This window comes from Homalodisca vitripennis, chromosome 4, assembly GCF_021130785.1.
Source record: "Homalodisca vitripennis isolate AUS2020 chromosome 4, UT_GWSS_2.1, whole genome shotgun sequence".
Classification (NCBI taxonomy): Eukaryota; Metazoa; Arthropoda; class Insecta; order Hemiptera; family Cicadellidae; genus Homalodisca; species Homalodisca vitripennis.
Genome location: NC_060210.1, coordinates 81,584,285 through 81,606,956, shown reverse-complemented (window position 1 = coordinate 81,606,956; position 22,672 = coordinate 81,584,285). Strand labels below are relative to the sequence as shown.

Here is a 22,672-nt window from a genome sequence, read left to right as displayed (position 1 = left end):
TATTTGACTGCCTTAACAAGAAAGCTAGTGAAATGGTTAATTTAAGAGATTATTTTCCTTTCTAGTGCAGCAGGTAACCAAAATAAAACTATGATGATGTTTTCCACCTGGATTTCCTACACATTTTATGGTGATGTAACTCGTCTCTATGCAGTAAGAAGCCATTCTCGGTCAGTGTGATCAAAATTTGGATTATTAAATCGTCATTAAAAAAACAATAGGAACTAGAAGTTCCTGAAATATATAAAGAAAAAGTTTTACAAAGCAGAAAAACACCAAAACCCTTTCAACTCTTGACAGTGCAGATGCTTTTGATTAAGATGAAGCTTTAATGCCTTATTTCATGAAAATTTTCAGCTAGATGCACATTTAAAACACAAAAGTTTTCCCAAATTAAGTACAAAAGTATTGGGACTTAAGTAATGTTTCTTTTATATAGCTCTCTGCTCTGTACATCATTTTAATTTATGACTAAATACCAAAGTGAAATTCTACTGACAAATATGTCAGTAGAATTCCTTTTGAAGCAGTTACGATGACAGATTTGAGAATTATTTCTTTATTTTAATAAAATTATAAATAGTTTTTATCAAAAAATGAACAAATGACAAAAGTAATCAATATAGTGTAGATGATACAGTCAGTATGAATGGCAAAGTCATCATTAATGCTGGAAAAGCTGACTACAGACATTTTAATGAAAAGAATGTATTTTTTTAGCTGTTAAATACTGTTCTTTGTAGGACTAGATGTAATAAGTACAATGTATTCACAGATGTAATGTATTCATGTATGTGTTTTAAAATATAAATATGGCTTTGTGTTATTTCAAGATTCAAGATTTTATTCATCATTAATCATACAGTGATGCAATAGATTTCGTCAATATCAATACAACATAATTTTATTTTTTTATTGCTTGTTGAGTTGTTGGTAACTACTATATTTAAATGAAAGTTTAAATAAATGTAGAATAACATAATAAATAGCCACAACACTATATACAGTACACTGTAATAGTTTTAACATTAAAAACACAGATTATCAATAGATTAAAAGACATACTATATAACCACTATATTTAAGTGAAAACTAAAACAAATATAAAACATTATAAATAGTTATAACACTATATAAACTACACTGTAATAGCTTCAACAATAAAAACGTAAATTATTAATAGACTAAAAGACATACATTTATGAATAAATAATTAGACAACAGTTAAAAACATAAACTAATAAAATTTAAAACAATGAACAGTGAATAGCCTATATACATTACATCAAAATTCATTAAAATACATACATTTAACTATCTAATCTGAATTTAGCTTTGATTAAAAATTAGTAAAAGATGTCCTTAAATTTACCATAATCAGTAGCTAGATAGTCATCAACCTTGTAGAAAACTTGTTCCTTTAACTACTTTTTCAAGCAATATTTGAATTTATTAACAGAGACAGTGTGAGCGGATTGAGGCAATTTGTTAAATAATCGATTTTTCATGCAAAATATGCTGTTATTTGTTTTTGTAAGTCTAGCAGGTAGTAAATCTAGGGCATAGTTATTTCTTGTGTTATAGTTATGTATATCAGATCTAATTTTATATTTATGCAAATTTTCTTTTACGTTTATTAGACAGAAATATATATATAAACATGGGAGTGTCATTATTTTTAATTCTTTGAAAATGGGAAAACAAGATTCACGATTGTCCAGTCCTTTTATGGTCCTTAAAGCATATTTTTGCCATCTAAAAACTTGTTCCATATAAGTACTATTTCCCCATAAAGTAATACCATATACAATCTGAGAGTGAAAAAAGGCATAATACGCATTGACCAACATATCACCACTAACACACAGTTTAAGTTTTCTTAGTAAATAAATGATTTTAGATAGCTTTTTGCAAAGGTATTTTATATGTACATCCCATTTCAAACTGCTGTCTAAGTATAGACCAAGTAGTTTAATAGACTCTGCTTCAGTTAATTTAGTTAGTGAAAAAATAATTGATTCTGTCTTTTTTTTATTTATATTTAAATGATTTGTTTTAAACCAGCTCTCTGCAATATTCATTGATACATTCTGATCTATTTGCAATTTTCTCATGTCTTTTCCACTCCAAACTAAAGTAGTATCGTCTGCATATAATACCGATTTGCATGGTATACTACCTGGGAAATCATTTATTGCTATTAAAAATAGGAATGGTCCCAAGACAGATCCCTGGGGAACACCAGATTTCATTAATTGAAAATTAGATCCATCATTATTTTGATATACCATTTGTTTCCTGTTACACAAATAGGATGTCATTAAGCCAAGTTCCACACCCCCCAAACCATAACATTGCAATTTTTCCAATAATATTTCATGAGAGACACAATCAAAAGCTTTGGTCAGGTCAATCAGAGTAGCACATGTCAATATTTTATCTTCAAAACCGTTCAAAACATAATTAATAACACATTCAACGGCCTTAATTGTATTCAAACCTGGTATAAAACCAAACTGTTCAACACAAAGCAAATTATTATTAACAAAAAAATTATATAATTGATCTTTAATACATGCCTCAAAAACTTTACTTATTACGGGGATTAATGATATTGGTCTGTAACTTGATGGATCAGACTTTTTTCCTTTCTTATAGATTGGTATTACCTTTGTAAATTTTAACACATCTGGGAACACACCTTCAGTTAAAGCTCTATTGAATAAGAAAACCAATGGCTTAATTATAAAATCTATGATTTCTTTGATTATTCTATTTGATAACCCATATATGTCTTCACTATTAGATGTGCTAAAATTACTGACAATCTCTTTTACCTGTTGTTCAGTTATTGCATGCCAGACAAATGTTTTATTTTGCATTATTAAATTATTATTATTATAGTATTGATTTACAAGTAAGGTTGCTCCCATGACATCAATAGGTTTGTTAATGTTCATTTCTGTTGGTGCATTAATGAAGTAGTCATTAAAATCATTAGACTTAATTGGACACTCAAGATTTCTACTGTTTCCACCAGATTCTTCTCTAACTACCTTCCATGCTGCTTTGCACTTGTTTTTAGAATTTGCAATAAATTCATTATTGTGTAACATTTTAGCCTCATTAATTTTATATCTGTAATGTTTTTTTTCCTTCTGATACAGTTCTTTTAATTGTTTTTTTCTGTCCAACTCATCATTATTACATTGGACATATAAGTTATAGCATACAATTACTCTTTCTTTAATTTTTTTCAACTCATTGTTGTACCACTTATTTGTTTGCTTTGTTTTATTATGTTTGAATTTATTAGTTTTTATAGGACAGCATTGCTCAAAGGTATTTCTAAGATAACCTAACACATTTGTAAATAGCAATTCTACATTCCGCTCACAGAGCAAATAGCTCCAGTCAGTCTCACTTAATATGTATTTAAGAGAATTGATAGCCTTTACAGATAGCACTCTAAAACTACAAGGTGATGCATCTTTCTGTTTGCTTTCTATATTCCCCCTAAGTATCTGACAATAAAGGCCATCATGATCTGATATATGTGGTTTGAAAACTTTGCATTCACTTACATTATGTACATTATTAGTTATGATGTTGTCAATACAAGCCAATCCTCTAGTAGGATTTTTGTTTAAACAAAATAAATTATAAGATGTCAGAAGGTTAAGAAAATTTTGAGACTCTTGTGAGTTATCTGAAATATTTACATTGAAGTCACCTGTGATAACTAAGTCATATTCAGGCATAAACCTTCTGGTAAGAAAACTTAAAAAATTGTCTAATTTTGTCAAGAATAAGTTATTATCAGACTGAGGAGTACGATATATACTAACTAAAACTATGTGGTAACTTTTTAAAACAATAGCAACTACTTCAAAAATACTTAAAACACAAAAACAATTAACATTTAGTATTTCAAAATCGATGCTTTCCTTAATAAATATGGAACAGCCCCCACCTATATGAGGTTCTTCTCTACAATACATGTCAGCCACAACAAAACCTTCAGGTACATAAAGTAATTTTTCATATGAGTTAAGCCAGTGCTCATTTAAACTGACAACATTACAATTAAATTCATTCAACATTACTTCTAACATTCCAACTTTTTTTCTTAATGACTGAATATTTAAGTGAACTAAATTAAGTGGTGTAATGTTTATTACATTTTTACTACTTATATAACATGACATATTTTTTATTTTATGATATCTATTTGTGTTGAGGCCAACTTCTTCTGTAGATAAGGTTTTGTGACTGTTCAAGCTGGTCTTCCATTTTCTGAAGTGAATGCGTTTCCCAAGTCTTTCTGATTCATTACATCTACATCACTTATAAGTTGTTGAGGTTTGAATGAAGAGTCCCCAATTCTTTTCTGATTATATTTTACTACCGCTTCACATATTTGTTCTGAAAGCCACATTTTCCCATGAGTGTTGAGATGCATACCATGTCTTGTGTGATGTTGTCTCATTGCCTTACTAGATTCTACAAGAATAATATTACTATATTTTTTACTCAATTGTTTAAGGTTACTATTAACTTTTTTTACCTCACTGTTCACACATGACCAGTCAGATAGATCATATCTGTGAGGGACATCTACAATAACAAAATTATGGCTCTTCTTTTCATTCAGTACGTTTTCAATACCAGTTATGAATTTATCACCTTCATTTCTTGCAACATCATTAGTTCCACCGATAATTACACATAGGTCTTCGTTTCCTAAGTTTTCTTTATTAATGGTTTCCATATTTAGAACCTGTTCAAATCGTCCATCAGGTCTAACAAAACCAATTGCTTCATAAAGGTTCTGCTTCTTATTTACATGCCATAATAAATTTTTCCCATGGCTGTCAGCACATATTAACAATTTTTTCTTCGGTTTTTTTATTGTTACTGTGGTATCTATAGTAGTAGCTTGCACTTCATCTATTTCAACACCCGTCAATTTATTGCTTTCACTCTCTATAATATTAAGTGACTCAAAGCGGTTGGGAGATATAAAAGAAATTTCTGGTTCAGTGTATGTTGATTTAGGTGTTATATTTATTTTATTTAATCTTCTTCTTACTACTGTAGAGAATAATAATTCCTTATTAACGTTTCCTGTTTTTGGCAGTTCACTCATAGCAGCATCAATATGATTAGGAGTAGATGTAGGTGTATAATGTCTCAAATTTTGTATTTCAAATCTATGGTTGCCCACAGAAGACTCCTTACATCTGCTGTTATGGCCATTATTGGTAATTCTTAGTTGATTTTCAAGTAGTGCTATTTTTTTTGTTATAAGTACTATTTCTTCTTCTTTTTTTAGAACTAGAGCCTCTAATTGAGTGTTATGGCTCCGGAGTTCATTTACTTGCCTATTTGCTTGATTTAGGTCCTCATTTTGTGTTTTAATAATGATAAGTAAATTATTAACTTCATTTTCCAGTTCCTTATTGATTTCATTAGTGATGATTTTCATGCTTCTAAACTCCTCATTAATATCCATAGTTTCTTTATCTTCCAAAATATTACTTTTAGAAACTATGTCTTCTTTTTTATTCTTATTAATTCTAAAACTTTTGTTTGTTTTAGCTGTTAACTCTTGCCATAGAAATGTAGTGTTTCCAACTGCTGAAAAATGAAAAGCGTTATAGCTGAGAATAATAAAAGTGATCACAGATGTGTCTCTGCGATCAAAGGGCCTACAACACACTTCCCTTTTTTAGAGTTATAAAACCGAACTGTTAAGATAAAAAGCTTTTAAATTTCAATTGAAAGTAGTAGGCATTATAATAAAATTAATTGTTTGATTACTCTTAGGATCAATCTTATTACGCGTGTGAAAACTTTAACAGCTGATATCTCGAAACAAGATTTTTAACTATAGGCACTTATTACAGTTACCGCCTCAATATTGTTTATTGAAGTATAAGTTTATATTATACTTGTTGAAAAGTTTAAAGAGAAGAGTGGGCAAGATTTTGTGAACACATGTAGTTTAATTGTAAAATATACATATTTCAAAATCAATCCCACAACAACCACAGTCATAATGCAATTTTCATAATTTTATGTAATAAATAAATACTATACATTTATATTTTATGCATTTTAATCAATTTATTTGATGCTCACAATCTTATTATTGTGTACACAATCAAGAATACATATTCAACATGTCTGATAAAGCACATGGATTGTATTTGTTATTTTATTGGTCCAATGCATGGTCCTGGATTTCTAACATTTAGTTTTATTCGAAATTATGTATGAGTACTTTAACCCTTTTACTGCCAGTGTCATGTTATCAGACATTCACCAACGCATTTGTTAAATATATTGAAAGTCTGGTAAAGCTATTTATTGTGAATATAATGTTAAGAACTAAAACATTATTAAACAACTAAATAAGTGCAGTAATCATGCATACATGTCTAAAACCCATCTTGTGCATAATATAATTTATTATGTAATTAATAATATTATATAGAGTATCCCAAAAGTACTACCCCTGTCTTAACTTTTAAACAGTAGAGAATTTACTAATGTAATGGACAGTATTTAAAAATGTTGATTGCTGTCCATTTTCAGATAGTAGGGGTAACTTAAATTTCATAAAAAAGGTACTCAGCAGATTTTATTACATATTCTCAAAGAAATTTTGAAAAATCTCAACCATCCAAAATTTAAGGTGGGATTTTTGAGACAGCCACTATACATGTTTGTATCAATTCATAAAAATATTAATGAACATGTTGATCAATAAAATGAATAGATTGGAAGAAACATGATGAGATATTTTCTATATTAAGGCAAACTAAAATTCATACAAAAATTTCAAATCAAAATTAAAATAATCATTTTTACTAACATTGAAGCTCATTTAAACAGAAGATTTCAAGATTATAAAATAAGATAACACACAACACAAACTATAGCTTAATAAGATTATTTTTTAAACTGGAAAACTCTGAAATGAGCTGAGAGTTTCAAAACATAACTAAATGGGTAAACCTGACCAGGGGAACTAATAACCAAATTTGTAACAAAAGGTTTAATAAATTGAATGTTTTAATATTTTTTATTGGTAATGTTTATTTTTTATGGCTTCTAATTTTATACAATACATATTTGCTTAATTACTACATTGTTATATTATATTCAAAATTAAATAATTCAAGAACACTCTTTCCTCATTTTCATGTAGTTTTACTGAGAAAATATTCTACTTTCATATTTTTTTTATGTATATTATAACCACGTTTTTAAATGAATGTATCAGTTTTGAATTGAAGTTGTATAAATTAATACATTATGTTAACTAATAACGTTAATTAATTTGCTTCTTTAAGTAATTAAATATATAACAATGATGTTATTGTACCCCAATATTAGTTTTACACTCATCTGACAAGCTAATATCTGATATTACTGTGTATTGTCCATAATGATCGTAATCAATTGTTGTAAAAGAAAAAATATATTTTTTGGTATAATGAACTTTGGATTTATTAAATGATAAAGTATATAATGAATAAGATATAATAATGTATGAATCCGATTTAACTAGATCTGGGTGCTATATAGCAGTACATAACCAACTCCGTGTTATTGTCTGCTGTACCCGCTTGTATTGTGCTGCGCTCAGTTTGATGCGTGGCGTGATTTTGTATTAACTCAAATGCAGACGACGTTAGTACCGCTCATGGCCTAGCAGAAGTAGACTCATAGTCAGAAACGTTCAACACGCCTCGCAGTGAAGAGGTGCTGTAACATGGCGGTGACGGGAGAACAGTTAAGAATTTCCCAAATAGGACTTGTAGCGCGAAGCCCTGAAGGACATGCAGCAAAAGGAATGGCAATTAAAGGACATGAAGACCTTTGGGTTGAAATTCAAGCCAATACTTTTCGAAATTGGGTAAACGAACATTTACGAAGTGTCGGAATGGAGGTGCGGGACCTTGCAAGTGATTTTTGTGATGGAACGCGATTGTGTGCTCTTGTTGAAGTCCTGCAGAAAAGGAAATTACGACCATCATGGATCAAAAGACCGGCAAATCAACATCAGTACTTAGAGAACGTAACATCCGCTTTAACAGCTGTCTCAGAAGATGGTGTCAAACTTGTCAACATTGGTAAGTTTGTTTACTTTGTCAAAGTCAAAACAAGACTACCAACTTACGAAAAGTTTATTTCAAACTTTCAACGTTAGTGTACGTTTAATTTAATTTGATGAGTTCGTTAAATGAAGTATATAATTAAATTTCAAATATTTTTGGAGCAATATATGATAATAATAATTTGTATATGACATTTATATAAACAGATTTCAGTATTTATTTATGTGAAAATAGATATAAGAAAAAATAATGGACCACTTTGGCTGATACAAATGATTGTTACCAAATTAAATGATTTGTAGAGACAAATCATGTCAGGGGTATATATAAGGGGGTTCAAGCACCCCTCCCCCTAAGTTTGAAAGACAACACATTAAAATTGGACCAAGTACTTTCTTTTAAGCTTAAACACATTTATGAGGTCTTAAAGCTCAACAATTTCCTAGGTGAAGATTCCTAAGCCCCCATTTTTTGAGGATATTTTATATCTCCTAAACCACCCAGTATGTCACCAACCACGAAATAGTTTTCTATACACACCACTGAATTAAGTTCAATCAGTCTTATTGGAAACTCTATGCATGAAGAAACTTCATTTATATCAACACTATGATACCCCTTAGTAAATTAAAGAGGACGTCACCTAACCAGTGATATTCTTAATTGGATAAACTTAGGTCAAAAACCTTGATCATTTTAACGTAACTGGTAGTCCTACAGTGACAAAATCACCAAGGACCCGAGTTATAATTCCATCCAGCTTGGGCACATTTCTCACAATACAAATATTAATCTGAGTCAAGCAAAAAGTAATAAATGGTTTCGGACTTACAAAAAATGGTTTACAAAAATAAGAAAAACAATTCACCCAGCCTAGTAAAATATTTTACGTAAATAGCTCTGTAAAGGCCTTCCAACTGCCCAGATCACAGCTAAGAGAAAAAATTGAGAAAGCTATACATCAATAGTATAGCAAGCTGGTCTCAAAGCTACCTTAGTGAGATACTTGTAGAACTCGAGCATTCATCAATTACACAATGCTAAGAATTCAGTCAGATTGCATACCAGTAAGAAGAGGTATACCTCAATTACCAGTTATTTTTTTTACTTATATCAATCTGATATGCCTATTTTTTTAAATCTCTGTCAGATAGTCATGTATGAAGATAACACCATTATAAGATTTCAACATTAAAACAAAAACAGAATATAATATAGTTAAAGACAACCTAGTACTAAATTCAAATAGAAGTGTACAGATGCTGTATTGCTTAGGAGAGAGGAGGTTTACCAGAACTTAAGAATGAACAACCACTAAATAGTTTGGTATTTACTTTCAATAAAAGGTCTAACCTAAGCCACATATAGACTATCTATGCAAACAACTCAATATTGGAATATATGTTATCTACAGAATGAAACAGCTGACTTATCCACTTCCAAGACAGTATATTTTTATCTATTTGTAGCTCACCAATGTATGCAATTGTCATCAAGAGTTGAAGATCCTCATGAACACACGCACGCACATATGTCATACGTAACATGCCACACACATTGATATAACATATCCAGTTCCTGAATATGCACCAATAAAAAATAACATCTCCAGTTCCAGAATATGCACCAATAAAGCATCTGCAATGCAATAAACTTCATCCTACCTTATACCATTTGGGCCTCTTCTCTAAAAAGCCATTATACAAAGTGTGCTCTTCTATAACGACCTTCAAAAGGATAATAAGTCGGGACCGCACAGGACTTTAAAAAGGAATTTCATCCAATGGTTGGAAGACAGACACTCCCACACAGAATCAGGATTTGTCTTTGGAGAAGCAACCAATGAAGTAATGTCAATATTAGTGTGTGTATTTAATTTATTGAAATTAAATTATATATATTAACAAAAAGTAGGTACTTGCTTCGTTGGGGCTTGAACCCAGGTCTTTCACTTGTTGGGTTAATGCGCTACCACTACTTACTTTTTACAATTCTATCATTCAGTATTTGGCCGTTTCTTTCACATATATGTTTTAATAACCAAACAAACATTGTAGATCATACGACCAAATACCTGTCAAACGAAATCTAATAGAGACAACTGGTATAGTGGCCAAGTCCTGCTATCCAGCTGCAAGTTAACATGTTTTAAAATATGACTGTTGGTGTTAAAAAGGTATGGTGTTAAAAATCTATTAAAGAATTATGTAAAGAAGAGTTTCTTGTAAAAATTGAATAACAATTTCAAAACACCAACTGTTTATTTCTGTGGTTTTATCCTAATATAGCACAAGACTATTCTCAAAATTAGAGGAATTCTTAAAGAAAATTATTACACGTTATACTTTGTGCTGTAGACAAGCAGTAGTGTGCATTTTGATCAATCTAGGCCAGGTTGTTGATTCATTGAAATTTTTGAGGACTGATCAGCTTAGATTCTAATAAGACTGGTTGTAAAAGGTATGGGCTTGTTAATGATCAAGCTATGCATCATTCATCTGACAGAATAATAATTAGAATTGTGTTCCTTTTCAACTAAATAGCTACAATAGTTATTGCAAGCAAAGTATATAAGATAGTTCTTTAATGAAATTAATTTCAATATTGATGCATGTTCAATACTAGTATTATACCAAATTAATTTGGCTTAGTGTTTGTTATAATTATTAAAAGTTGATGTTTTAGGGCCACACTTTTTAAATTTAAAGGATTTTTACTCAATCAGACCCAGTTTCTGCCACTAACAAACAAACATTCTCACAAAACTTAATAGGAAAGTTGGGATTAATACGATTCACACGAATTAATTAATTAAATACATGAATTTTCTTGTCTTATTTATTGTTCATTTATTCAATTCCCAGTTTTCAGCACTTGAGTTTTGTTGATGGCTTTAGTTGAGGTGATTTCTCATGTTTTAAAAAGATAACATAGATAATAATAGATACAAAGATTCTTATGCTCTTGAGAGTAATAAAAATGAGTAAATTATGATTCCAAATATTGAAACTTATAAAATTTGAAACAAATAATAATCAACACTGTTTCTCATGTAAAATTATGATCCTAATCAGCCAGTTAACTGTTTGACTTTGTTAATTAATGCACTCACAGTAAAATAGACTACTTCCATTCAACACCAGGATAAAGGGGCTGGCCCAATCCACTTTGAAGGAGCATTAATTTAATATAATTGCACTATATCTTTTTTAACTGACTAAAGGTAGTTCATGGCAAGATAGTTATTACTTTTTACTAGATTTAAGGCTTCAATCATACTTGACCTGCAGTCCATATGTATATTGTAATGTGTATAAAATTGGAATGTCTCTTAAATGATTGGGCAGCTTTATGATTGTATGTGGGAAAATCTTTTATTTAGTATCATGAAGAAAGAACAAGTTTAGCTACACAAACTTTTAATATATTTTAAAATCTAAATAACTAAATGTATAGATCAATAATACCATATTGTCTCATCCTCAATGTAGTAGTCTGCCCACTTAAGTTCATCAGCCCAGCTCCACATGACCAGAGCAGAATAGACAAGAAATATCAGGTTAATAAAAAACAGTAAAATAGCTGCAATAAAATGAAATCCATGTTTGTAACGAGATTTTTTATCTTTTTTCTCATTTTTGTTAGTTTTATTACTTAAAAAGTATAATTCTGAGTATCTTTGTATATCATTGTTTGGGAATAGATTTTGACTTTTTTTAAAGTTTGTCTTAAAATCTTTGTCGATTTCTGTCTTGTGCAACACATAATATCTTTCCATAATGTTATCAGAAAAGTTGTCTTTTACTGAAGAAAACATATTAAATGGAGTGTCAAATGTTGTTTCGTATTGTTGAAACAGTTCATTTCTCTGTTCATATAAATCCTCTTTGTCTTTTACAGGAAATTTCTTTATTTTATCTACTTTTAAAGATGTTTTATTTGACAATCCATTTCTTGATCGTTTATAATCAAGGTTTGCAAGCCAAAATGTTTCTGGACAATGGGTTGCAACACACACATTCACATTTGAGTCTGGATCGTTATAAAATGAATAAATGCATAGCACTAACCAGAACACCAAAAGAATAACAATAAGGAGCAGAGCTAACAATGCCGCAATTCTGCTCTCATTTAATGAAGAGAAAAATGCCAATATCCCAACAACAATCAGAAGAATAATAAACACAATAATAATCAACAGTGTTTCTGTTGGCCAGCCTCCTTCTTCTGATTCATCTGATGACGCGTTTTTAGATGTTTCTTCAGAGCCATCAGTAAAATAAAAAATGTTTGCTATAAAAATAACACTTGCCAAAGTTATAAATACACTAGCTAAAACTGAAGCTCCCACTTGTAAGCTTAATACACAGCAGAATGATGATAAAAACATATTTTGATTTTGTTATTTATCTACAATGTGTCTATCTATTCTTATGTACATAAGAACTAATTAATAAACTATCAAATGGATTTAGAGAGAGGGTTAAATTACAGCTGATTTAATAAGATGAAACATAACCTTCTCTCTTTTGAAATTTGTAAGTGCAGAGTAAAATATAAACACTTTCAGATAATCAGCTGATCTATTTCTATCTATGATGATTTTAGTTCCGTATGGCTGGTATTATGATAATACCATATATATATATATATATATATATATATATATATATATATATATATATATATATATATATATATATTTATTTATTTATAATATTAATTTTCTGTAGGAGAGAATATATGCCCATACACATAATATCATATTTCAACTGTTATAAAATAAAATTGGTACATTACACATTAATAATTTCTATTAAGCACGTACGATAATATATTTTGTGTCATCTACGTATTATGCATATGAACTTTACTTTTGTTTATGTCATTACTTTTTTTAATTAAGCCATTATTACGTCTATCAATCATACTGTCATTTACGCGCAGAGTTTGTAAATACTTGAAATCGCATTAACTGTAGACCTGTAATTATATTTTTATAATTTTTTTTTAATTAATTACAAAAAGCTTTGTTTCTACAGACAATGACAATTGAGCTATAGTATTCAAAATGTTACAATTATTTATGTTGTTACTTCATATCAAATTCATAAAGTAGCTTTGGTTCTTCATTAAGGGTTTTGTTATTGTTGATGCTATTTCGTGCATTTCAATGTAATAATAATAAATACTTAATGTAAGTTACATGCTCATATCTCGCCCATGTTAAAAATGTCTATGCTTTTGACCCGATGTCTCAGCAATTGTTATAGCTTAGTTCTGAAATTTTCCCCATCTGTTATATATGTCTTTGTGATATTACGGATCCTCAATTATGTCTGTATTGTAACAAATACATTTTTGTAAATAAAATAAAAATTATAATCTCTATATTTTTCACAATAAAAAATTTTATATAATAGATTGAGGCATAAATTAGGATCACAGTATCACCTAAGTGGTAAGAATTTTGTCAAGATATTTTGTACAGTTTCTGAAATAACGGGTCATTTTTATTTTAAAACCAATATTTCTGGGAAACACGATTAAAATAGGCCTACACTTCTTTATTGAAACAACAGACAATTTAGTTGAATTTAAGTTACAATCACCTTTAATATCCTCCTGGTACGTATCCTTCTTCTACTCCATCTTGCACAATATTTCTCCTTCTTTTCTTCAGTCTGGCTTCCTTCGTAGCATTCCACTCCATGATCTCCGCTCGCTTCATTCGCTCACTGTCCAGTTGTAGCACCCAAATGGTGTTAGATCCTATGTTCCTTATTCCAAGGTGTTCTAAAACTATAATCCTACTTAATTTTCCATCATTGAAAGTAGCTTTTGCGTCATATGTTCCGAACTTTAGTGTATGTCTGCCAACTAAAACATTTTTTGGACACCTTGTCCTCAGCACGTTGTTGAACGCCTCATTGACGTTTTGCGTCTTCCCATAAAGGCATTTTCTGAGAAGTTTGGGCTTTGAAAGTACTTTAAAAATGTAATTAACTACAGTACCTGCTACTTCAGCTTTACAGAAAGAACACCACATGTCTGATGGGAGAGGGCACAGACCTTGCTGAGGATTATCATCATTTGAGGCTTTATGGCACCAGATTGCCCAAATAGCCCTTGACATTCTATCAATATTTGATTGATTAAATCTTATAGCTGCTTCATAGTATCCTTGAAGTTGACCTATGACCTTGTAGGTAAGTCTACCAGCATCTTTGAGTCCTTTCCCATCTGATAAAACTAAACTTTTGTTTCCTAGTTTATAATTTCTTAGGCGTGCTCCCATTCATTTTTGGATACTCAATTATGTCTCCAATGTACTGTTGAAAATCCAAAATAAAATATTACACAGTAATAGCTTTGTATAAATACTTCTATAACAAGGGGTGGAGCTGTGCACGGTAGACTGCTCAAAACGATATGAACTCTGAAAACATAATCTTAAAATATTTAAAGATATACTTTTAAACTTTCAATCCTCTTCCTCTTTTTTTTAAACATTCAAAAAGAACTAAATAAAGATATAAAAAAATTTAAATTTTGTTTGTTTGGTACCTTAAATATTTGATTTTTATACAATATCAATTTTTTAACTGTTAGAAATAATTATTACAAGAGTTAAATATCTGTGCCAAAATTTTTTATAATTAATATACTATTTGTCTCTGTGAGCACTCTGAGACTTTTATGGATGCTTTATTAAATTAAGTTAATATTAAATTTGATTGATTAAAGATTTTTACCAAAATGAATATTACCTCCAAAACAAAAAGGTACTATTGCACATTTCAATATTTTTTTCTTACAATATATTTGGTCTGTAAAATAATATTTGCCAAAAGTTATAAAGTAAAACAATCGAGTGTATAAGTAATCAAGATGAATGCATTTGATTAGAAATTAAAAGAGAGTTAAAAGTTCTTTATTATAGTATGAATTAAAAGAGGTAAATAACCAGTATTTGATTATTTAAACAACATTAATCAGTTTTGGTGCTTCATGAATTTATTTTTCTCATCTGAAATAGTTTCTGCGTATAGCTTAGAATGTTTAAAGTAAATACACAGTGCTCTAATTTCATAGCCAAAATTTTAAAACTGGATAATTTTCTGTCACTGTAACTTTAGGATTTAAATAAGCTTTAATTTAAACACAAACCACCTTTTCATATGTAAATTTCAAGATTTAACTTGTAACCTTCAATTTGTTGTATACCTTGTGTTTGAAGATATTTAAACATATTTTATTGCACAGTTCCTCATACTGGATAAGAGGCAGAGTCTGATAAAGTTATGCAATTTATCCCTTCAACTAATTCTTCTGTAGTCCATTTGAGATGGCCAACATGGAACACTATTTAGCTATAACGGAAAGATGTAGCCCCTAGGCTGGACAGATAGAGAGTTGTTGCCAAAAATACCCTTGCTCTGATGAGACAGAGGCTTGAAATCGGGAAAGCCGAAGTGCACATTGCAGCCATCTCCATAAAAGTGAAAAGAACCAATAGCTGGCGAAGCAAGTGTGAACCATAGTGAGAGACCTATGGCTGATAAAAGAGAGTTTCTAGTGAAATGTAGAGTATTGCCTTAAGATCAATCAACAGTGTGGAAGGTCTTATAAGTTCTCGCTCCAGAAAAGATATCACTTGACATTATAATCTGATGTTTCTGTGCGACCATTACAAACAGACACGGAATCAATCGAGTCCGTTGCCACGAAATCCTTTGTAGATCGTTGCGATAATTAGTGTGATATTGATACAACCGACAGTTGAGTGGTTGCTGAATGAATCAGGGAGATACTCTCCAGACCATCAAAACTGGAAGGCCTAAAACAACGCGTCAACTCACGCTAGTCGCGCACAAATAAAAAAGGAAGTAACAAGACATTGCTGGGTGTGCAGTGTTGGCGGACATCAAATGTGTTCCAGGAGATTCCGATTAGCTCGGGCCGAGGATTACACGAACACTCACGATATGATCTTTTTGTTTTTTTCAATACAAAGTAAATGTCAAACGATTAGTCCTAACAGCATAATAGCACTTGTTGAATTAGTTTACGCGGAAGACAATGTAATTTTTTACTTTGGTAATACAATTTGTTACTTAACTTCTCATTTACATTAATTTTAAGCATATAATTAATATATTATAGGAATTGACGAAGCAATATATTTTACTAAATTAATAACTAACAAATTTCAAATAAGGATTTTGTAATGTTTTAAAAACATGTGTATACAACTTTAAACCAAGATTTGCAGGGCTAGTTTTCAATTTTTAGATTTTAGATTGACCGAATTAAGCAAAACATGCTGTAGAAAACTAGAAATGAGTTATAGGATTTAGTACTGTAACCACGTATTTAGTACACAAATGAAATACATACGACTTCGGTTTGTATCAGTCCAAATACGTTAGTCTGATCCAATATTTATTTAATTATTCATAATTACTGTGTAATTGAGAAGAAGAGCCTAGATGTTGGGTTGCTTTGCCCTGTTGCCGCGGATGCATTACAAATAGTGCAATTAATATGCAACAGCAATATATCTTTGTTGGTACTAATCCGAATATACTAACTTAAATTTACAAAATAATATTATTTATATGACAAATATTTCGTGCCATTGGATAATTCGGTCTTTATTTCACTTCACAAATTAAACTTGTTCTCATCGTCAGACTATAAATCAAGTACAGTAACTGCCTAGGAAATCATAGATTAAATCTACCATAACTGTCGTTAAAATGTGTTAGAGTTTGATTTGTGTAGTGGGTAGTGCCTCAAATAGAACATTTTTCATTTTAAGTATCAGAGGTAGAATCCGAGTTTTACTTCTACTGTGAGCATGATTATTAGTTGTAAATCCAATAAAGACAGTATTATACTAACTTCAAATAGTTCACGATTTAAATTAAATCGGGTTCAATAAATTTTACATTTACACAGAACTTAATATTTTAAAACACGTAGAGTTAGAAGTTAAATTAATTGAAAAGTACTATATTATTGCAGTAACTGTAATACATGTCAGGAACAAAATAACAAATAAATATGTCAGTAATCGTAGGACTCTTCCACTACAACAACAGGCTCGTCTTCTATATAATAATCAGCCCAGTCGAGTTCTGAAGCCCAACTCCACATCGTTAAAGCAGAAAACAACAGGAACAGTGCATTTGCTACAAAAAGTAAAACAGCCCCAATAAATGCAAATCCGTAAACATATCGTGAGTCTTTGTCATCTCCTTCTGTATCATTCGATGGTTTATTCACAAATTGGTGATAATCATAGTCTGTTGCTAAATTATGAAAATTAAGTTTTTTGGACTTAATGGCAGACTCCTGAATACTTGTATTTTTTTGCTCATGTTTAAAGTTTTGTAACGCATTACTTTCTCTATCGGCATTTGATAACAGGTCGCTGTTGCTATTTGTATTGTTCTGTACTACATATGTATTAGATTTAACGCTTCCTACAATCGATTTATCCAGATCATACAGGGTTGTGAGCTCAGCAGTATCAATGCCATCTTCGTAGATAAATCTCTTCTTCCTCGCGTCCGGCTCGTCCTCATTTCTCGCGGGATGTTTTCTGTAGCCCAAATTCGCTATCCAAAATGTTTCAGGACAGCGAGTCTGTATACAAATAGAATTGGTGTGTCGTGGGTCGCTGAAGAAGGAGAAACAACACAGTATGATCCAGTAACAGAAGAGAATAACGATTAGAACCACCGCGGCCAGTGCGAGGGTCCTGCTCTCCGCATACGATGAGGCGAACATGAGGAGGGCGATGATGATCAGACCGACGACGAACAGTATCATGAGTAACAAAGAGAGCGGCCAACCATTGCCTGCGTGGTGGTAGTCAAATATGTTGGCCGCTAATATAACCGCTGCCAAGGTCATGAAGACTGCAGCTAAGATGGAAGCTCCGACTTGCAGTGTTAAAAGTCCGCAAAATGAACTTAAAGCCATTTCATTTAAAAAATGTCGACACCGAGGTCAGGCTAATCTATCCCGCGTAATGGTGTGGAAAATCCCACTTGAATTGTATTCTCATTCAACACACTAACACACAAATTGCAAACCTTTCTTGAACCATTTTGAATGCACATAGTTTATGTAATCGTTAAACATTTTATTGCTTGTCAACAAATCACTGATTAACCTGTCTTTCCTAAAAATAAACACTGTATTGGATTGGAAAAAATTGATACAAACTGTAATGTTTACATGGCGTGATCAGTTGTCGCCTGTCACAAACAACAAGTCATATGGAAATCGCCGCGTTTTCAAAACATAAAAATGTCTAAATAAATATTAACACGCCGGACATGGCTACGCTTCAATGGATTGTTTGTCGAAGTTGCACCTCTCCGGTAGGTGTCAAGGCCATGACGTCACAATTTGTATCAGTCCGAGGACTACATCTTTGTACGAGCCTTATATGACAAAAGCATTGGTTGAATTTGTTGAATACTCTTTGGCAAAATTATGTAGCATACTACAGGAGAGTGAAGTGAATAGGTTTTATTACACTTCAGTTTATTGTAATGTAAAATAGACTATTTAAAGCCTACATGACCTATAGAATCGATTGTGTAATGGTTGTGAAACCGGCTCTAGCTTACTACATGTCATTTCCTGTCCGTTCAACAATCAGAGATCTACATCATTGCTGGGCTGATTGCTCTGGTCTCCGCTAGCTCTACTACAGTACAGTCAACACTCTTACGATACAAATCACTAGAGAATGACATATTTTCTTTAAGATATTACTTTGTCTTACACGTGAGTAATACGTGTAAACAAGCTCTGAATGAAACTCGATATGAAGATTACAAACTAGTCGCATCATAATCGAGGCTAGTTTTTAAAAATTAGTTCCTTATGAATCGAAACTTCATTTTCGTATTATTTTTGGACTTGAAGTACTTACGCTTCAACATGAAACGGTAGTCGTGTCCCCTGTTTCCTCTTCCGTGTTATCTCTCTAAAAACCTTCATATTATCCTGGAACCTTTTCCTACATTTTTCAATTACATCACCAAGGGTTTCTGAAGCAAGGAGGAAATAAATCTTTACACATACAGTGGATTCTAACTTAATGAGTTCACATCACCTTTACTCTACTTATATCACTAAACAATACTTATATCACCGTAAATTGAAAGTGTAAGAGATTCGGTGCTTTACCTAAGTCGCAGACTGACCTCGCACACACATCTGATCCAAGAGAACATTTACAGCGAACTTAAGTCAACGTATTTGGCTCCTAGGGCTCTCTCTTGATAATAAGTTATTGAGTACAAAGTAATTGATATGAAGTCGGACAAATAAATGAATGCGTTTAGTAATTGAACCTAAATTAAGACTGTGTACAGTGTTGACTGCACTCCTTCTCTACGTAAACAAGAACGAGGTCTCATTGAAATTTGAAATTGTCTTTTGGCTGAAATATAAGCACAACAATCGTATTGGCATCAGCTGTATTCTTCAACAGTTTATTTACTTAATACCAGTTTAATGTTTACAATATAATGTAAACTGTTGTGAAATTTATAGCCGTGTACCTTTCGTACTACATACATTTTAATGTTTGAATCTTAGTGCTCAGGTGTAACATACTGTAGGTCTACAGCCGTGAGTGAAGGGACAAGTCTGGACCAGCTAGAGCCACTGACCTGGTAATTTTAAGAGTTGAATCTTAGTGCTCAGGTGTAACATACTGTAGGTCTACAACCGTGAGTGAACGGACAGGTCTGGACCAGCTAGAGCCACTGACCTGGTGATCTCACGCAGTTTTTTGCCCAATCCTCTTCGCATTCCTTCAGTCTATCGATTACAACGCAAAAAAGAACGGACCGCAAATCCACCGCGTCGAAGAATCCCAGCGGGTATTGTGGTGACTTACATTATACGAGTATTCGTGGCAAACACAATCTCCCTTGATGTTCCTCGTTCATCTCTTTTGTCGTGACAGTGATAGTGAAAGTGCGAATCTTGGTTCTAAAACTGCCACTTCATTTCACCCCAACTTTTAAAATGACATTTATACAAATTGAAGTTAGTAGCAAAATAGACCAATTAGTAGCAAAGTTAACATTTATCAATCAGTTAATGTACGGTTGCGTACAGTTCAGTTTTATTTTTATCAGCAAGGTTAAGAGGCGATTGTAATGGAACGACCTTGAAATTTACACCACAAGAGCAATGTTAAACTCAACACTTACAAAAACTTACAAAAACAACTCACTTTTAAAACCTTATTCGTAGAATTACGGGATATATCTCGAGTTAAAGGCGGTGTTAATATGCATTCAAACACTTAAGTTTTCCTTGTAGTGTGTATACTTTTTGAATATTTAAGCGAAGTACATAAAGTTATAGGCATTAAAAATGTGCTAAATATGGAATAAAAATTCGGTCCTAAAATGATTTAAAGTTTAAAGCTCAAAATGGCCGCTAGTACAGCCGGTATTTAAGATAACAATACAGTATTTAATTTACAAAAATCACTGTGTGAAACTTTATTTCCTGTAAAAGTACGCGATGTTATAATGGTTCTCACTCTGGTTGAAAAAATATTTTGAATTAGATATGGTTTATTGAAAAGTGCATTTAAGATTAATTACATTTGAAGTTGGCTTGTAGAAGAGGAATATCCATGTGATACGTGAGGTGCTTCAAGAAACATTCTACTGCTAATGTTTATTACTAAAATATATATATATATATATATATTATATATATATATATATATATACACATACACACTCAGTCAGTTTTTTTAAGAGAGGGTCGTCTAATAATTAACAATATTTGCTGGCTAAATTATGGCACCCGCATTCCTAGCAACTCCGCTCAATTAACGGCACTAGCAGTAACCATACGCACACCGTTAGCCAGCCACGACCGTGATACAGTACTTTGTGTGTAATTATAATTGCAGTAATTAGTGTTTGGCACTTGTGTGCAATTACTTAGATGACGAGAGTCGTCCGTCTTGAAAATAGTAATAAATCACTAAGTGATTTTACGTAAAAAATGTTTACAAGTAATAACATGTTTTATATTTTAATATTAATTTTGTTTAAATTATTATTTTAACTCAGTTGCAATCAAGTTGTTCTTTACCTTGTCGACTAGGCTGACATCACGCGTGTTTCAGTGTTTGTTTTCTACTTGAATTTATTTCAGGATCGTGAATTTTCTTTATTTTGGTTGTTGTTTTAGAGGATGATTCAAGGAATAATTGTTTATGCAGCTATAGGTAAACCCTATTCGTGACAGTATCGCAGTGTAAGTCGTGAAATTCGTGATAGTGGTATGGCATAATTGTGGCGTTTCATTACCTGCTTGTTTCTTTTCTCTGTCAATATTGGTATTATAAAAGATTAATAGATTGACGGATAATGGTATTATGACTTCAGCCAGCGTGACAATGGCATGCTCATATAGTCGGACAAATACTTATGCAGTTCGAACCCATATTAAGCTCCTCTATCTCGTTAGTGGGCTATCAGTTAATCACTATCACAGGGATCGTTTACCGCTGTCAGTCTATACACTGTTTACATCATCACAGGTATGTCAAGAAATTAGTTAATAAATCAGTAGTATTCAACGGGGGTATTTATTTCTGCGTAACCGAATACATATTTAATTATTTGTCTATTGATACTCTGTAGGCAATGTGATTAGTCCCACAATATAGGTTTATAAAGATACGGCTGGGGGACCGACATACTTTTAGTTCACCTGCGGCCTCGTACCCGCCCAGGACAGATTTCGTTACTTGCTACACCTCCATTGGTAGCTGTGCCTCAATAAAGGCTAAAGGTCAACTTGTAGGCCGCTGCCGCTGACTGTAGAATGGTGGATTGGATAGTGAGTAGTAGGACCAGTCGTATCAGCTGATTGGCGTCGTATGCAAGGCAGTGGTGAAAGTGAGGGTGACTGTGTCGGTGCAGCTGACATACACATAACCTCAATATTATAAATAATATATTTTCTACACAGTATAACACAATCAAAGCTAGTGCACTCATTTTGAGAAACGATTAGCCGAGTTGATAAACACCTTCTAATGGTATAAAGTAATGAATATTAGTCGTTTAGACCTATTTTTAACCATTAATTAGATTTGTATACCGACAAATTAATTTCTACTTACGAAAAGAGATAAAAAGGTTTAAATATATGGGGCCTACTCTGGTCAAGTGGACGTTCCACTTATATATTAAATGTTTGTGTACATTCGAGTTATTAAACCATGGATTTTGATGGAATACGATGACTCTGGTGGTCTTGTAGCAATCAATATAGTTATACGAAAAAGTTCAACCCTCTAGCTTCAAGCATTCAAGGCATTGACTGGCAAATAATTTATACGCTTTGCTCTAACTTTTTAATTTTTATCCTGTAAAACTAGCTAGTAAAACCTTAAGTGTTATATATCAATGTACTCACAGATATATAGATAAAGTTGTTAATTACAACGAAATATCTATATATATATAAAT

The 22,672-nt window shown here is 31.7% G+C and overlaps 2 protein-coding genes across 2 annotated transcripts in view; one reads left to right on the top strand and one right to left on the bottom strand.

Moving 5' to 3' along the window:
- The first annotated feature begins 7,727 nt into the window (after positions 1 to 7,727).
- Positions 7,728 to 22,672, top strand: part of LOC124359627 (filamin-A-like) — a 154,833-nt gene continuing 139,888 nt past the window's right edge. The window contains 1 exon segment of the mRNA XM_046812528.1: positions 7,728 to 8,144. Within this exon segment, the coding sequence (XP_046668484.1) occupies positions 7,784 to 8,144 (361 nt within the window). The 5' untranslated portion in view covers positions 7,728 to 7,783.
- LOC124359629 lies at positions 17,132 to 18,918 on the bottom strand. Its single transcript, XM_046812531.1, has one exon. It carries the CDS (start codon positions 18,120 to 18,122, stop codon positions 17,202 to 17,204), a length of 921 nt encoding a protein of 306 aa, XP_046668487.1. The 5' UTR covers positions 18,123 to 18,918; the 3' UTR covers positions 17,132 to 17,201.